General features: G+C 39.6%; 1 protein-coding gene across 1 annotated transcript; it reads left to right on the forward strand.

Annotated features, from left to right (window-relative positions):
- Window positions 1-5,214: 5,214 nt before the first annotated feature.
- LOC118768298 (zinc finger protein 431-like) lies at window positions 5,215-13,671 on the forward strand. Its single transcript, XM_036514486.1, has 3 exons — window positions 5,215-5,836; window positions 12,817-12,930; window positions 13,181-13,671. The coding sequence occupies exons 1-3, from the start codon at window positions 5,215-5,217 to the stop codon at window positions 13,456-13,458; spliced, it is 1,014 nt and encodes a 337-aa protein (XP_036370379.1). The 3' UTR covers window positions 13,459-13,671.
- Window positions 13,672-14,218: the final 547 nt, after the last annotated feature.

Here is a 14,218-nt window from a genome sequence, read left to right on the forward strand (position 1 = left end):
GAAAAATACGAATTAATGTTTGTTGTAAGGAATAAGAAATCCTCTTGAAGCTCTCATTGTCCACTCTGACTTTAGTTCTAACCACTTCAACATATTCTCACATCTTCGTTGACTCTCTCTCTCTTCGCATATGCATTACTATGTAAGTATTATATTTATATAAACATTTCTATTGTATATGTGTCATATATATATTTCTTTACTACCAAGAAGGGGCTAAACATAGAGGGGAAAAATAAGACAGACAAACGGATAAAGTCGATTACACCGACTCCAGTGCGTAACTGGTATTTAATTTATCGACCCAGAAAGGATGAAAGGCAAAGTCGACCGCGGCGGAATTTGAACCCAGAACATACATCTATGGTAAATCTTTGACATTAAATCATCCATTATTGAATCAAAAGAGTATTGACAGAGGAAGGAAAACATATCACCGTGATGTTAAACCTGAATCATTCTTTCAAAATGGTGAATTGTTTGTACACAGTCCTATTAATATGAAAGATATAACTGTAACCTAAGCTATTTGTGCTAAATCAATCTATGAAAATGATCAATTATTGAAATGTAAATGCATTGATACAGAAGAGGAACCACGATGATGATGATCCTCATCATTTAAAATTCTCCTATTCATGCTTCTGTGGATCAGATGGAATTCATTGATGCAGACTTTCTACATCTGGGTACCTTTCTTGTGACCAATTCTCACCTGTTTCCAAGCAAGGAGATATTTTCCCTGGTGAGACATATTTTACACAGAGGACTGGAAATGAACAACTGCACAAGTATTACGGTCATGATGGCCCTTTACGAACATCACATAATATCTGGACAAGGGTACACATCCACACACACACACACACACACTCACATAAACTGTTGTATGTCTGAAGAATTTCTCATGGGAAATATATGTTACATGTTTTCTACACATGTAAAAGTTTATAATTCCTATTAGGAAATGAAACACATGTAATGCTGAATAAATAATATCAAACTTTTCTCCGGTTTCCTTGTGATTCGTAATTACCTTGCAAAAAATATTATCCAAACCTCCCACAAAAATAATGTACGTGTATATATGTAATCACAAGCTTGTTTGTTCAACTGGTGTATTTATGTTAGAGTAGTGGGGTGAGGGGGAGGGAAAAGTAAAGGAAGGTGGTCTTATAATAACTCTGCTTGTCATTACGTTACTTAGGTCGTCAGTAACACTTTCATGTGATTGGAGAGAAAGGATAAGGCCATGAGTGGGACGGGAAGAGAGAGAAGCGTGCATGACATGATAGGGGGACATATTTAGTTTGCAGGTTGTGATATAGAGGAGAGTTAGAAATATAATTTTAGAAGGTGGGTGATGTTCTGATGGAGAGATTAAAGAAAGGTAGAGAGAGACAAATGATGGTGAATACAGAGTGAAAAGTAATATTGTTTTTTTACTTGAACTAAGTTTTTTTATAACACCTACAAATTGAAATGTGTATTGGCTCTCTGACCCATCACCTTGGCTTACAAGTTACCACTGATGTGGTTTTCAGAGTAAGCCATGTTACATTAAATTCTGACCCTATATTTTACATATAAAGTAATTTTTTTAGTATACACTTCTCGTGTTCTAGATAAGAAATTGTGCCCAAGTAAATTTTAAAATGTAATTTTTTTCTGTTTATGAGAAAGCTGGAAAAATATGAGCGAATATTTATTTTATGAGTGCTGTGTCTATAAAATTGTGCATAAAGTGTATTAAGTAATTACCGTATTCCAATTTCCTTCAGTTTTCAGTGAATAGCAGATGAGCGACTATCTTTTGATGCAGACACAATACAGGCTCCACTTTAGAGTGTTTTGGTATCAGGAATAACCCAATCCATTGCCTCACTAGACACCGAGGCCATGACTAGTGACCGGGACCTTTTGTTTTTGGATAATGGATAAACAGCTGAAAGATTATATAAATATATATTTATAAAATTAAAGACTTAAATCTGTACAAGATGCAAAGCAAAAAGAAAAGAATTCAATTAAGAATGCATCTGATGAAAGAATATTGGTTTAAAAAACATACGACATAAAAATGATAACAATGAAGACTATAAGGAATATGAGGGAGATAGGGTGAATCCTTTCTTTTTGACAATGGCTGAGCATTGTCTTGTTGGAAGACTAATGCTTTTCTGTTGGTAATCTCCAGCCGCAGTTCTTTGATATATTTTGGTTCAAATTAGCCAGTTGATGACAGAACACATCAGAATTAATGGTCTGGTTTTATGGGAGAAGGTCATAATAAACAATGCCTTTATGATCCCACCAAACACAAAGCACAGGTGTGTTGCCATGGATATTCATCTTTGGTTGCTTGGGGGATATTTCTTCAAACTCTAGAATCAGTTTTGCACAACATTAAGCATGCAATCCATTTTTCAACTCCAGTCACAAGTCGTTTCCAAAAAAGGGCATGCTTTCTTTCCATTTCAAAAGCATATCCCAAATGGAATACTGGTCCCAGCAATTCTTTTCTGAATGTTTCAAGCACCTATATATTAAAGCAAAGAATAAGATAGAAAGAGGGACAGAGAGAAGCGTACATGACATGTGATAGGGGGAACATAATATTTATTACATGGTTAAAAAAGTTAGTCGAAGTTGATGATATAGAGAAGTTAGCAATATAATTTTAGCAGAGTGGTGATGTTCTGATGGTGAGATTTGAGGCACAAAGAGAGAGAGAGAGAGAGATGATGGTTGTGGTGGAGGAAATGGTGATGGACAGTGCATAGTTAAAAGTAATTTGAATTTTAATTGAACAAAGGTTTTTATATCACGTATTTGCAGAATCGTATAAATTACCGGGTAAAAAGTACAAAATCACAATAATTTGATATTTCTCCCCACTTTTTTTACATGAACAAAATGACAGCTTCCAAATATTGTTTTCTAAATGGGTAAGAATGATTAAACTTTAAACCACAGTAACTTTTTAAAAAATTCTTTTGTGTAAGAAGCAAATTAACTGATGGAATTCAGCGTGGAATATTATAGGAATACCTCAAATACTGAAATTTTCACTACACTCGAACATTTCCACACGTGGCCGCAAAACGGAAAAGGGTTGGTGATAATAACAATAATAGTGATGAAGCCGAATATTGAAGAAATCTTTTTCACAAAATACCAAATCTATAAAGTAGAGCCGCGTTGTGCGTGGAATGCGTCCCCGCTTTTGGCACTATTTTATAAGTATTACTACGCTGTGTCTAAAGTATAGAGGTGTCGCTGCGCTGAATGTAGTCCAGTTCGTGTAACATGAAAAAGTAAGTAAACACGTAAAAGAATAACAATGGCTTCATATTGGTTGTCTATCCCATTAGAACGAAACTACACATAACATGGTGGCAGCAGTAAATAATTAATCGGAAACTGTGCCTTTACAACAAAACAGAAAGACAACGAACCAGAAATTAACAAACAAAACATCGCTTCGTCTTCGGACACACATACACGAGGATCCAAAATGGCGACCCCCGTCACCGTACAGATGAATCTACATCCGATCATGAACTGGGACTCCGATGATATCGTGGAAGCGTCTAAGAAATTCAAAACTCAACTAGCTTTCGAAAGTTTCCTGAAAGGCAAGACTGAAGATGAAAATGTAAGCCACATCCTTTTATGGACGGCAGAAAAAGGTCTAGACCTATTCAATAGCTGGGACATGTCAGAATCGTATTGCAATAACCCAGACACACTTTTAGAGAAATTTGAAAGGCACCTAGAGCCCAGATAGAACCATAGAATTCACAGATACAAATTCCAGGGCCTGAAACAAGACCCACAAGAAAAGATTGACAATTTCCTGTGCAGACTAAAGAATGTTGCCGAAAAATGCAAATTCAAAGATAAGGACGAAAGAATTGTTGATCAATTAATATGGGGGTGTGCTCATAAAGAAGTTCAGAAATCCCTCATAGGTAAGGACGCTCTCCAGTTGATAGAAGCAGTAGACACTGCAAGACCATTCGAAGCCACTACCAAACAAATGGCCTCACTTACCTTACAAACAAGCTCACTTGGCAGCAGTGTAGATATTGTATCTAGGCACAGGACGAAACATACCTGCAAACAAAGAACATGCCAGTACTGTGGTACAGAGCATGAGTTCGACAACCGGAAGAAATGTCCTGCATTCGGTACACACTGCAAAGCATGTGGTAAACCTAACCACTGGGAAAAAATGTGTAGGTTGGCAAAATCCCAGAAATACAAGCCCCAATTTTCAAAGAGAAGACAAAGAGATATACATGCACAACTACAGGAACAAAACACCTCAGAGGAGGAATTCTTGGCAGTCGGCACAATAAATGTGCATGAGATGGGGAATGACGACCAGAAAAAAAATGAGGCATACACAACAATAAGAATACAAAAGAAGTCTGGCAAGAAACGAATAAACATTGACTTAAGGCTGAAGATTGACACTGGAGCCCAGAGTGATATCTTGCCTGTCAACCTCTACAAAAAGATGTTCCCAGAACACATCACAAGAGGATAAAGTCAAAGAAGGAATCCTCACACCAAGTGATGTAATCCTCACTGCGTACGGAGGTACCAGGATTCCACAACTGGGCAAAACAACAATCACAGGGACACACAAAGGAAAAACAATCAATTCTTGGACTCAATACCTGCAAAAAGCTAAATATTGTGTCAATCAATGGTGAAGTGAAGGCAACTCCGAGCAGGATTGACAGAGATATGCCTATCAAAGACCGACCACCATTAACAAACAAAGAGGAACTGATAAGCATGTACCCTGAATGCTTTGACGATACAGTCGGGTGCTTTGTGAAATGTCGATACCATATAACAGTCAACCCCAATATCAAACCAATTGTTCACCCACCTCGCCGCGTCCCTCTAGAACTAAATGAGAAGCTGAAGACAGAGTTGGACAGAATGGAAGAAAAAAAGAAATAATCACCAAAGTGACACAACCAACAGACAGGGTGAATTCAATTGTAATCAAAGAAAAACCCAATGGTACCCTACGGATATGCCTTGACCCAAGGGACCTGAACAAGGCATTAAAAAGAGAGTACCATCCAATTCCAACCCTTGAAGAAATCACACCATCATTGGCTGGGTCCAAATTATTCAGCAAACTGGATGCCAGCAATGGGTACTGGAATGTAAAGATAGACAAAGTCATCCATGCTCACTACCTTCAACACACCATTTGGCAGATATCGATTCAACCGACTCCCATTTCGATTGAAGGTGAGCCAAGATGTTTTCCAGCGCCAAATAGATGAGACCTACCAAGGCTGCAAGGGAGCAATTGGAATAGCAGATGACATCCAAGTGAATGGCAAGGATGAGACCACACACGACTTCAGTTTACATGAAGCTATGGAGAAAACCCGACAAGCAGGCATCAAACTCAATGCAGACAAGTGTGTGATAAAAGAAAAGGAGTGCAAATTCTTTGGAATTATATACTCTGCAGAGGGAGTTAAACCAGACCCCGCTAAAGTGGAAGCCATCAGAGACATTAAAGAACCTAAAGACAAGAAGGAACTCAAGAGCTTCCTGGGACTCATTCACTACATGGGAGCCTTCATACCCAAGTTGGCCGATCACACTGCAAATCTCCGAGAACTAAACAAAGATGACGTAGAGTTTGATTGGTGTGCTTCACACACACAGGATTTCAAAGGAATCAAAAAGCTCATCAGTAAAGAGGCAACTCTGCAATACTATGACAGACGCAAACCAGTAACACTCCAAGTCGATGCTTCTATGAGAGGAGTTGGTGCAGCACTGATACAGGAAGGTAAACCCATTGCATATGCCTCGAAAGCTCTCTCACCCACAGAGACAAGGTACGCACATATTGAAAGGGAACTCCTGGCAGTAGTATATGGATGTGAAAAGTTCCATACATACCTGTATGGCAGACATTTCAATAGTGAAACAGACCATCGCCCGCTAGAACAAATACATAGAAAAAACCTGACGAAAGCACCAGCCAGACTGCAAAGATTACTGTTAAGGCTTCAAACATACGACTATGATATCAGGTACAAGCCAGGAAAAGACCTGATATTGGCGGATGCTCTTTCCAGACTATCCTCACATGATAAACAGGAGATGTAAGGACAAAGCATAAAGGTCCACCACATTATAAATGTAACAACCACCCATCAGCAGACAACGAGTACAACACCTGCTGCATCAGTGACAACACCCACAGAATCATCATCCCAATGGGCACCAACCACCCATCAGCAGCCCAACAACACACTTCAGATACCGGTGCGAAGCACAAGATCCACCAGATGTAGAAAGAACATCCTGCCACCGGTTCGATACCGTTAAAGAAAAAATATTTTCTCTTTTTATTCATGATAAAGTTTTTTCAAAACAAAAAAAAATTAAATGAAAAGATAAATAACTAATTCTGCTCGATTACAAAGCAGAGGCAGAATAATCTCACGGTTTCTGCTGCAGGAGTGCCACCTCACGCTGACAGTCCATTATATTTGTCCTCACTGCCAAAAGACCCCTTTTTTTTTACAAGAAGGGATGTTACACATTCATATCTATGCGTGGGCGTGCGTGTGTGAAATACGTCCCCGCTTTTGGCACTATTTTATATTTGTATTACTACGCTGCGTCTAAAGTTACAGAGGTGTCGCTGCGCTGAATGTAGTCCAGTCCTTGTAACATGAAAAAGTAAATAAACACGTAAAAGAATAACTATGCTTCGTATTGAGTTGTTTATCCCATTAGAACGAAACTACACATAACAGTGATGAAGCCAAATATTGAAGAAATCTCTTTCACAAAATACCAAATCTATTAAAGTACAGCCGCAATTCTTTAAAGACTGGAGGTAGTTCATTGTCAAAACTCTTCCTAATTAAGTGTATTTCTTGTTCTTGTTTCTCACGCATCTTGATTGTTTGATCAGTTCCACTTGACAACTGATATTTAAGAGAAAACCCAATCAAATATATACAAATGATTGGTAATTAACTGTCTAAAGAAACAGATACAGCATTTACGATTATGTGGACCTGAAAAATATTAATTAACGTTTGTTGTAGAAACCTAGAAATTCTCTTGAAGCTGTCGTTGTCCACTCTGACTCCAGTTCTCACATCTTCCTCCTTCACTCTTTCTCTCCATACCTATTACTATGTAAGTATTTATTTAAACATTTCTATTATATATGTGTCGTATTATGTACATTTATTTGTTTCGATGTGTTGAGAAAGTTAAAAGAAAAAAAATCTCACTAAGACGAAATTATACGAAAGGCTGTAATTTTAATACTTTCATTGTGTTGTCGTTTTCTTTTAGACATTTCATTGCACTTTTGGTTATTTTCAAAATTATTTGTAAAAACGTCGGATCAATCCCTTGTTTAGATAACATTTATCTTTCTTTCTAACGTGTAAATTCGACAATTTCGTTAAATGCGGGAAAATTACGATGTAATTAGTAAGAAATGGGAAATGTATAAAAATACGAGTGTGCACTTGAAATACTGAAACGAAAAGCAAATATCGTAACGAGAGGAAATGGAACGGCTTCTATTTGAGACATAGGAAGTCTTTATTTCCGGTGGTTCTTCTGCATCATTAAAAGTTAGAATTAATATATTTTTCTAATTTATTTAATTTTTGTGTGTGTGGAGTGTTGCTTTAAGCACCAAATATAATCCCTCGTCACATATTTTTATTTGGGGGAATTTTCAGAAATTTTTGCGTACGAGAATTCGTTCGGTCATGCAACCAAAAAAAGAAAAAAATCAACTGTGATTTATGAGCTATTTAGCTGTTATTTTTCGCAGGCGAAGTTTCGCATGTCGTAGCACAGATTTCCGTCGATTTCCGTAAAAAACTTTTATTTTTTTACATAAGTAATGAGAGCGAAAGAGACTAAGAGGAAGCGATTTTATGACGAGAAGGTTTCTCTTTGAAATCGGCCTGTGTGTTTGATGGGGTGTGGGAGACAGACAGTATGTTGTGTAAGTGAAGTGCTTCTGTTAGTGTGTGCGAAGAGACAGAGAGAGTAATGTGTGAAAGAGAGAGATAACTGATTTTTTACTCGGTGTATGTGTGTATGCATGTATGTGTATATGTATGTATGCATGTATGTGTATATGTATGTATGCATGTATCTATGTATGTGTGTGTGTGTATGTATGTATGTATGTATGGCCGATTCATCGTAATTTTTTACTCGGTGTATGTGTATATGTATGTCTGCATGTATGTGTGTGTGTGTATGTATCTATGTGTGTGTGTGTGTGTAAGTATGTGTGTGTGTATGTATGTGTGTGTGTGTATGTATCTATGTGTGTGTGTGTATGTATGTATGTATGTACTCGGTGTATGTGTATATTATGTCTGTCTCTTCGCACACACTAACAGAAGCACTTCACTTACACACATACTGTCTGTCTCCCACACCCCATCAAACACACACGGCCGACTTCAAAGTGAAACCTTCTCGTCGTAAAATCGCTTCCTCTTAGCCCTTTCGCTCTCATTACTTTATTCAAAAATAAAATTTTTTACGGAAATCTGTGCTACTCAACCGAAACTATGCCTTTTCGCACATCTCACGACCAGTATGGTAATAATTCTCTACTTAAGTTCCTCTGGGCTTGCAGGAAGAGGGGAGACATAGACTAGGCCCTCCCTGAGCAAGAAATGGCAAGGTGTCATTGCCTTCTTCAGGACACGCCAAACTCTTTGGAGGAATCTGGCTTTCATTCTCCACATCAACCAATAATTTTTCCTACATTAAAATTTCCCCACTAAGGATTTTGATGCTGTTAGCGAGACATCAATATTATTTACTGACATTTATTCATCTTTTATGCTCACCAAAATATTAACATTGAACTAACCGTATATATATCACCATCATCATCATTTAGCGTCCGCTTTCCATGCTAGCATGGGTTGGAAGGTTCAACTGGGGTCTGTGAAGCCAGAAGGCTGCATCAGGCCCAGTCTGATCTGGCAGTGTTTCTACGGCTGAATGCCCTTCCTAACGCCAACCACTCCGTGAGTGTAGTGGGTGCTTTTTACGTGCCACTGGCACGGGGGCCAGGCGAGGCTGGCAACGGCCACGAACGGATGGAGCTATTACGTGCCACCGGCACGGGGGCCAGTCGAGACCGGCAACGGCCACGAACGAATGGTGCTACGTGCCACCGGCACGGGGGCCAGGCGGGGCTGGCAGCGACCACGAACGGATGGTGCGTTTACGTGCCACCAGCACGGGGGCCAGGCGGGGCTGGCAACGGCCACGAAGGGATGGTGCTTTTACGTGCCACTGGCACGGAGGCCAGTCGGGGCGGTGCTGGCAACGGCCACAATCGGATGGTTCGCTTACTTGCCACCGGCACTGGTATCACAGCTGCAATTTCCATTGATGTTGATCGACTTCGATTTTGGTTCTGCTTTCTGATATCTGATTTGATTTGGTTTGATTTTGATTTTGTTTTTCACTTGCCTCAACGGGTCTTCACAAGTGGAGTTTTGTGTCCCAAGAAGGAAAGGTATGTATAAGTCGACTGGCTACATACCAGGTAGAGGCCACGGGTTATGGTCTCACTAATCTTGCCGGGTCTTCTCACGAACAGCATACTTCCATACGTCTCGGTCTCTAGTTCGAAGGTTGTGCTTCACCACCTCGTCCCAGGTTTTCCTGGGTCTGCCTCTTCCTCTGGTTCCCTCAACAGCTAGGGTGTGGCACTTTTGCACACAACTATCTTCAGCCATTCTCGTCACATGACCATACCAGCGCAAACGTCTCTCTTGCACACCACAAGTGATGCTTCTTTGGTCCAACTTTTCTCTCAAGGTACTTACACTCTGTCGATTATGAACACTGACATTACACATCCATCGGAGCATACTGGCTTCATATCCTCAGCAGTCACAGCCCATGTTTCACTACCATGTAGCATGGCTGTACGCACACATGCATCATACAGTCTGCCTTTTACTCTGAGCGAGAGGCCTTTTGTCACCAGCAGGGGTAAGAGCTCTCTAAACTTTGCCCAGGCTATTCTTAATCTAGCAGTTACACTTTCAGCACACCCACCCCACTACTGACTTGGTCACCTAGGTATCGTAAGCTATCAACTACTTCTAGTTTTTCTCCCTGGAACGTGGTAGAAGTTGGTCTCTGCACATTTTCAGTGTTTATTGCTCCTGAGCATCTGACACAGACAAAAACTATTTTCCTAGTTAGCCTTCCTTTGACATTGCTGCACCTCTTATGTGTCCATAGCTTACACTTGGTGCACCTTATAGTTTCTACCTACACCTTTTTTTACAGATCGAGCAGGGCCATCTACCTGAAGGCATTTGTGATTGGTCTATCTTCCTACTTATTAGGACTTTCGTTTTGGCTAGGTTGATTCTAAGGCCCTTCGATTCTAAACCTTGCTTCCACACCTGAAACTTCGCCTCCAGTTCTGATAGTGACTCAGCAATTAGAGCAAGGTCATCAGCATAGAGGAGCTCCCAGGGGCATCATGTCTTGAATTCCTCCATTATTGCCTGGAGGACTATGATAAATAGGAGGGGACTGAGGACTGAACCTTGGTGGACCCCAACCTCTACCCGGAGTTCTTCACTGTACTCATTGCCAACCCTCACCTTACTAGCAGCGTCTCTGTACATTGCTCGCACAGCTCTCACTAACCATTCATCTGTCCCTAGCTTCCTCATTGACCACCAGATAAGGGATCGGGGGACCCTGTCGAAGGCTTTCTCTATGTCAACAAAAGCCAGGTACAGGGGCTTATCTTTGGCTGGGTATTTCTCCTGCAGCTGTCTTACCTGGAATATAGCATCAGTAGTACTTTTCCCTAGCACGAACCCAAATTGCATCTCATCTAAGCTAACCCTCTCTCTAATTAGTTGGGCTATAACCCTCTCCGTAACCTTCATTACCTGATCCAGCAGCTTGATACCCCTGTAGTTATTTGTATCTAGGGCGTCACCTTTACCTTTGTAGCAGTTGACTATTATGCTGCTACACCAGTCATTGGGTATGACTCCTTCATGTATCACCTGGTTAACTATACGGGTGACTAGGCTATAGCTGACACTACCAGATATTTTGAGCATCTCTGCAGTAATTCCTGATGGGCCTGGGGCTTTCCCTGTTTTCATGCTTGTAATTGCCTTAACTACTAAGGAACTGTCAACTCGGATTGCTGGTCCCTCTGTTGGGTCGACATTTGGCAGACTCTCTTTATCCCATTCATTTTCCTCATTCAGCAACCTTTTATAGTGGCGTCTCCAAACCTCTCTCTTAGCATCCTCATTTAGTGCAAGTGAACCGTCATCCTTGCGAACACATTTCTCTCCTACCATGTCACGATTCTCTCTCACACACTGTCTTGCAACACGAAATACCTCAGGTCTTTCATCCTCATGGCGCAGAACATTGGCAAAGTTTTTCCTATCTGCTTCCCCTCTGGCTAAATACACCTGCCTCATAGATTCCCTTCTGGCAGTCTGATACACTTCCCTGCTACAACCGTTCTCCCAAGCCTGTTTCTTTTGTCTAATAGCCCTATACATATATATGTATTTGTATATATGGCTCCCATGCAGGTAACATGTAAAAAGTACCATTCGAGCATGATTGATGCTAGTGCTGCCTGACTTGCACCCATGCCGGTGGCACATACAAAGCTCCTTTCAAGCATGGTCGATGCCAATGCTACCTGACTGGCTCTGTGGCACATAAAAGGCAACTGCTACACGCTCAAACAGCATCCAGCTGTAGAAATCTTGCCTGATAAGATTGAAACCTTGTTCAGCCTCATGGCTTGCCAATCCTCAGTCAAACCTCACAACCCATGCCAGCATGGAAGGCAGATGTTAAATGATGATGATGATGAAGGTAGAGAAAGAGCGATATCTATTTTAGCAAACAAAGATACAAGACTGCAATGAAAACATCAGAAATCTAGTGTCATTAATATGTATATTGGTGTGTGTGTGTGTGTGTGTGGAAGTGTATATATGACAGACTTTATTTACCAGGAGTTGGTATTATAATAGATGTGTCTACTCTATGATATAAACATTTTGGTAATGCAAAAATTGGATAAATTTAATTGTTCAGATAAAGGATTGCTTCTACAATTTATGAAAACAGAAATGCCGTAAATTTGGGCTTTTGAATATCTGCCTTTTAAACATACTTGATGCCTTATATTATTTCTTCTGTTCTTTCAGAAAATCACATGAAATTGGCTAAAAAGTATTTTTTACTTTTAAAGAATCATCAATATGTATCATGTTTGAAAGACTCTGCAAAGATATTCTACAAACGTATAATCCTGCTTCTATAAAACATTGCTGAATTACAGTAAAATATTTCCTCTGAGAGAGAAAGCATTTCTTTACTTCTGTGTCTGAAATGTGCAAGAGATAATTTTCTCTTTTAAATGTACTTTGATGAATTTACAAAGAGTATTTGCGACATTTTTAAATATTGGCAATGATCACATTTAGAAGAAATATAAGAGAAGTGATATTTGTTTGGAATAAACTATAAAAGCAAAAAGAAGCAAAATATCCATGAATTTTGGTGAGAGGAGAAATATTATTGAAAAGTTGTTGATCTGTACAACTTGAAGGTTCAGTTTTATTTTTCTTGAAGAGATGTCGGAAGAATTAGGAAAATCACCATATGACTGTGACATCTGCAAAGAGTCATTCTTAGAAGAAAGTAAATTCAATCAACACAAACAAATTCATGCAGGGGAACAACCATATCCCTGTGATATCTGTGGTAAATCATTCTCTCGAAGCGATAGCTTAACTAAGCACAAACGTATTCATACAGGAGAGAAACCATATCACTGTGATATCTGTGGTAAATCATTCTCTCATAGCGGTAGCTTAACTCAACACACACGTATTCACACAGGAGAGAAACCATATTCCTGTGATATCTGTGGTACACCATTCTCCCAAAGCGGTAGCTTAACTACTCACAAATGGGTTCATACAGGAGAGAAACCATATCACTGTGATATCTGTGGTAAATCATTCTCTAATGGCAGTAACTTAACTCAGCACAAAGGTATTCATACAGGGGAGAAACCATATCACTGATATCTGTGGTAAATCATTCTCTCGTTATCATAGCTTAGCTATTCACATACGTACTCATACAGTGGACAAGCCATATGACTGTGATATCTGTGGTAAATCATTCTATCAAAGTGGTAACTTAACTAACCACAAACGTGTTCATACAGGAGAGGAATCATATTGTGATATCTGTGGTAAATCATTATCTAGTGGCAGTAGCTTATCGAAACACAAACGTATTCATATGGGGAGAAACCATATCACTGTGATGTCTGTGGTAAGTCATTCTCTCAAAGCAGCAGCTTAACCAATCACATACGTATCCATACAGGAGAGAGTCCGTATTCTTGTGACATCTGTGGTAAGTCATTCTCTCAGGACAGTGGCTTAACTCAACACAAACGTATCCATACAAAAGAGAAACCATATTCCTGCGATATCTGTGGAAGATCATTCTCTTATAGCGGTAGCTTAACTACTCACAAATGGATTCATACAGGTGAGAAACCATATTCCTGTGATATCTGTGGTAAATCATTATCTAGTGACAGTAGCTTAACCAATCACATACGTATCCATACAAAAGAGAAACCATATTCCTGCGATATCTGTGGAAGATCATTCTCTTATAGCGGTAGCTTAACTACTCACAAATGGATTCATACATGAGAGAGTCCGTATTCTTGTGATATCTGTGGTAAATCATTCTCTCATAGCGGTAGGTCAACTACTCACAAATGTGTTCATACAGGTGAGAAACCATATACCTGTGACATCTGTGGTACATCATTCTCTGAAAGCCGTAGCTTAACTAAACACAAGCATATTCATACAGGGGCGGAACCATAACCTTGTAATATCTGTGGTAAATCTTTCTCTCAGAACAGTGGCTTAACTCACCACAACCATATTCATACAGGGTAGAAACCATACCCCTGTGATATCTATGGTAAGATATTCTCTGGAAACAGTCACTTAACTATACACAAATGCATTCAGACTCAAGAAAAATCAATTCACAGTGATATCTGTGGCAAATCATTTACACAAAATCATTTCTGATTTAA

The sequence above is a fragment of the Octopus sinensis genome, linkage group LG28, assembly GCF_006345805.1.
Source record: "Octopus sinensis linkage group LG28, ASM634580v1, whole genome shotgun sequence".
NCBI lineage: Eukaryota > Metazoa > Mollusca > Cephalopoda > Octopoda > Octopodidae > Octopus > Octopus sinensis.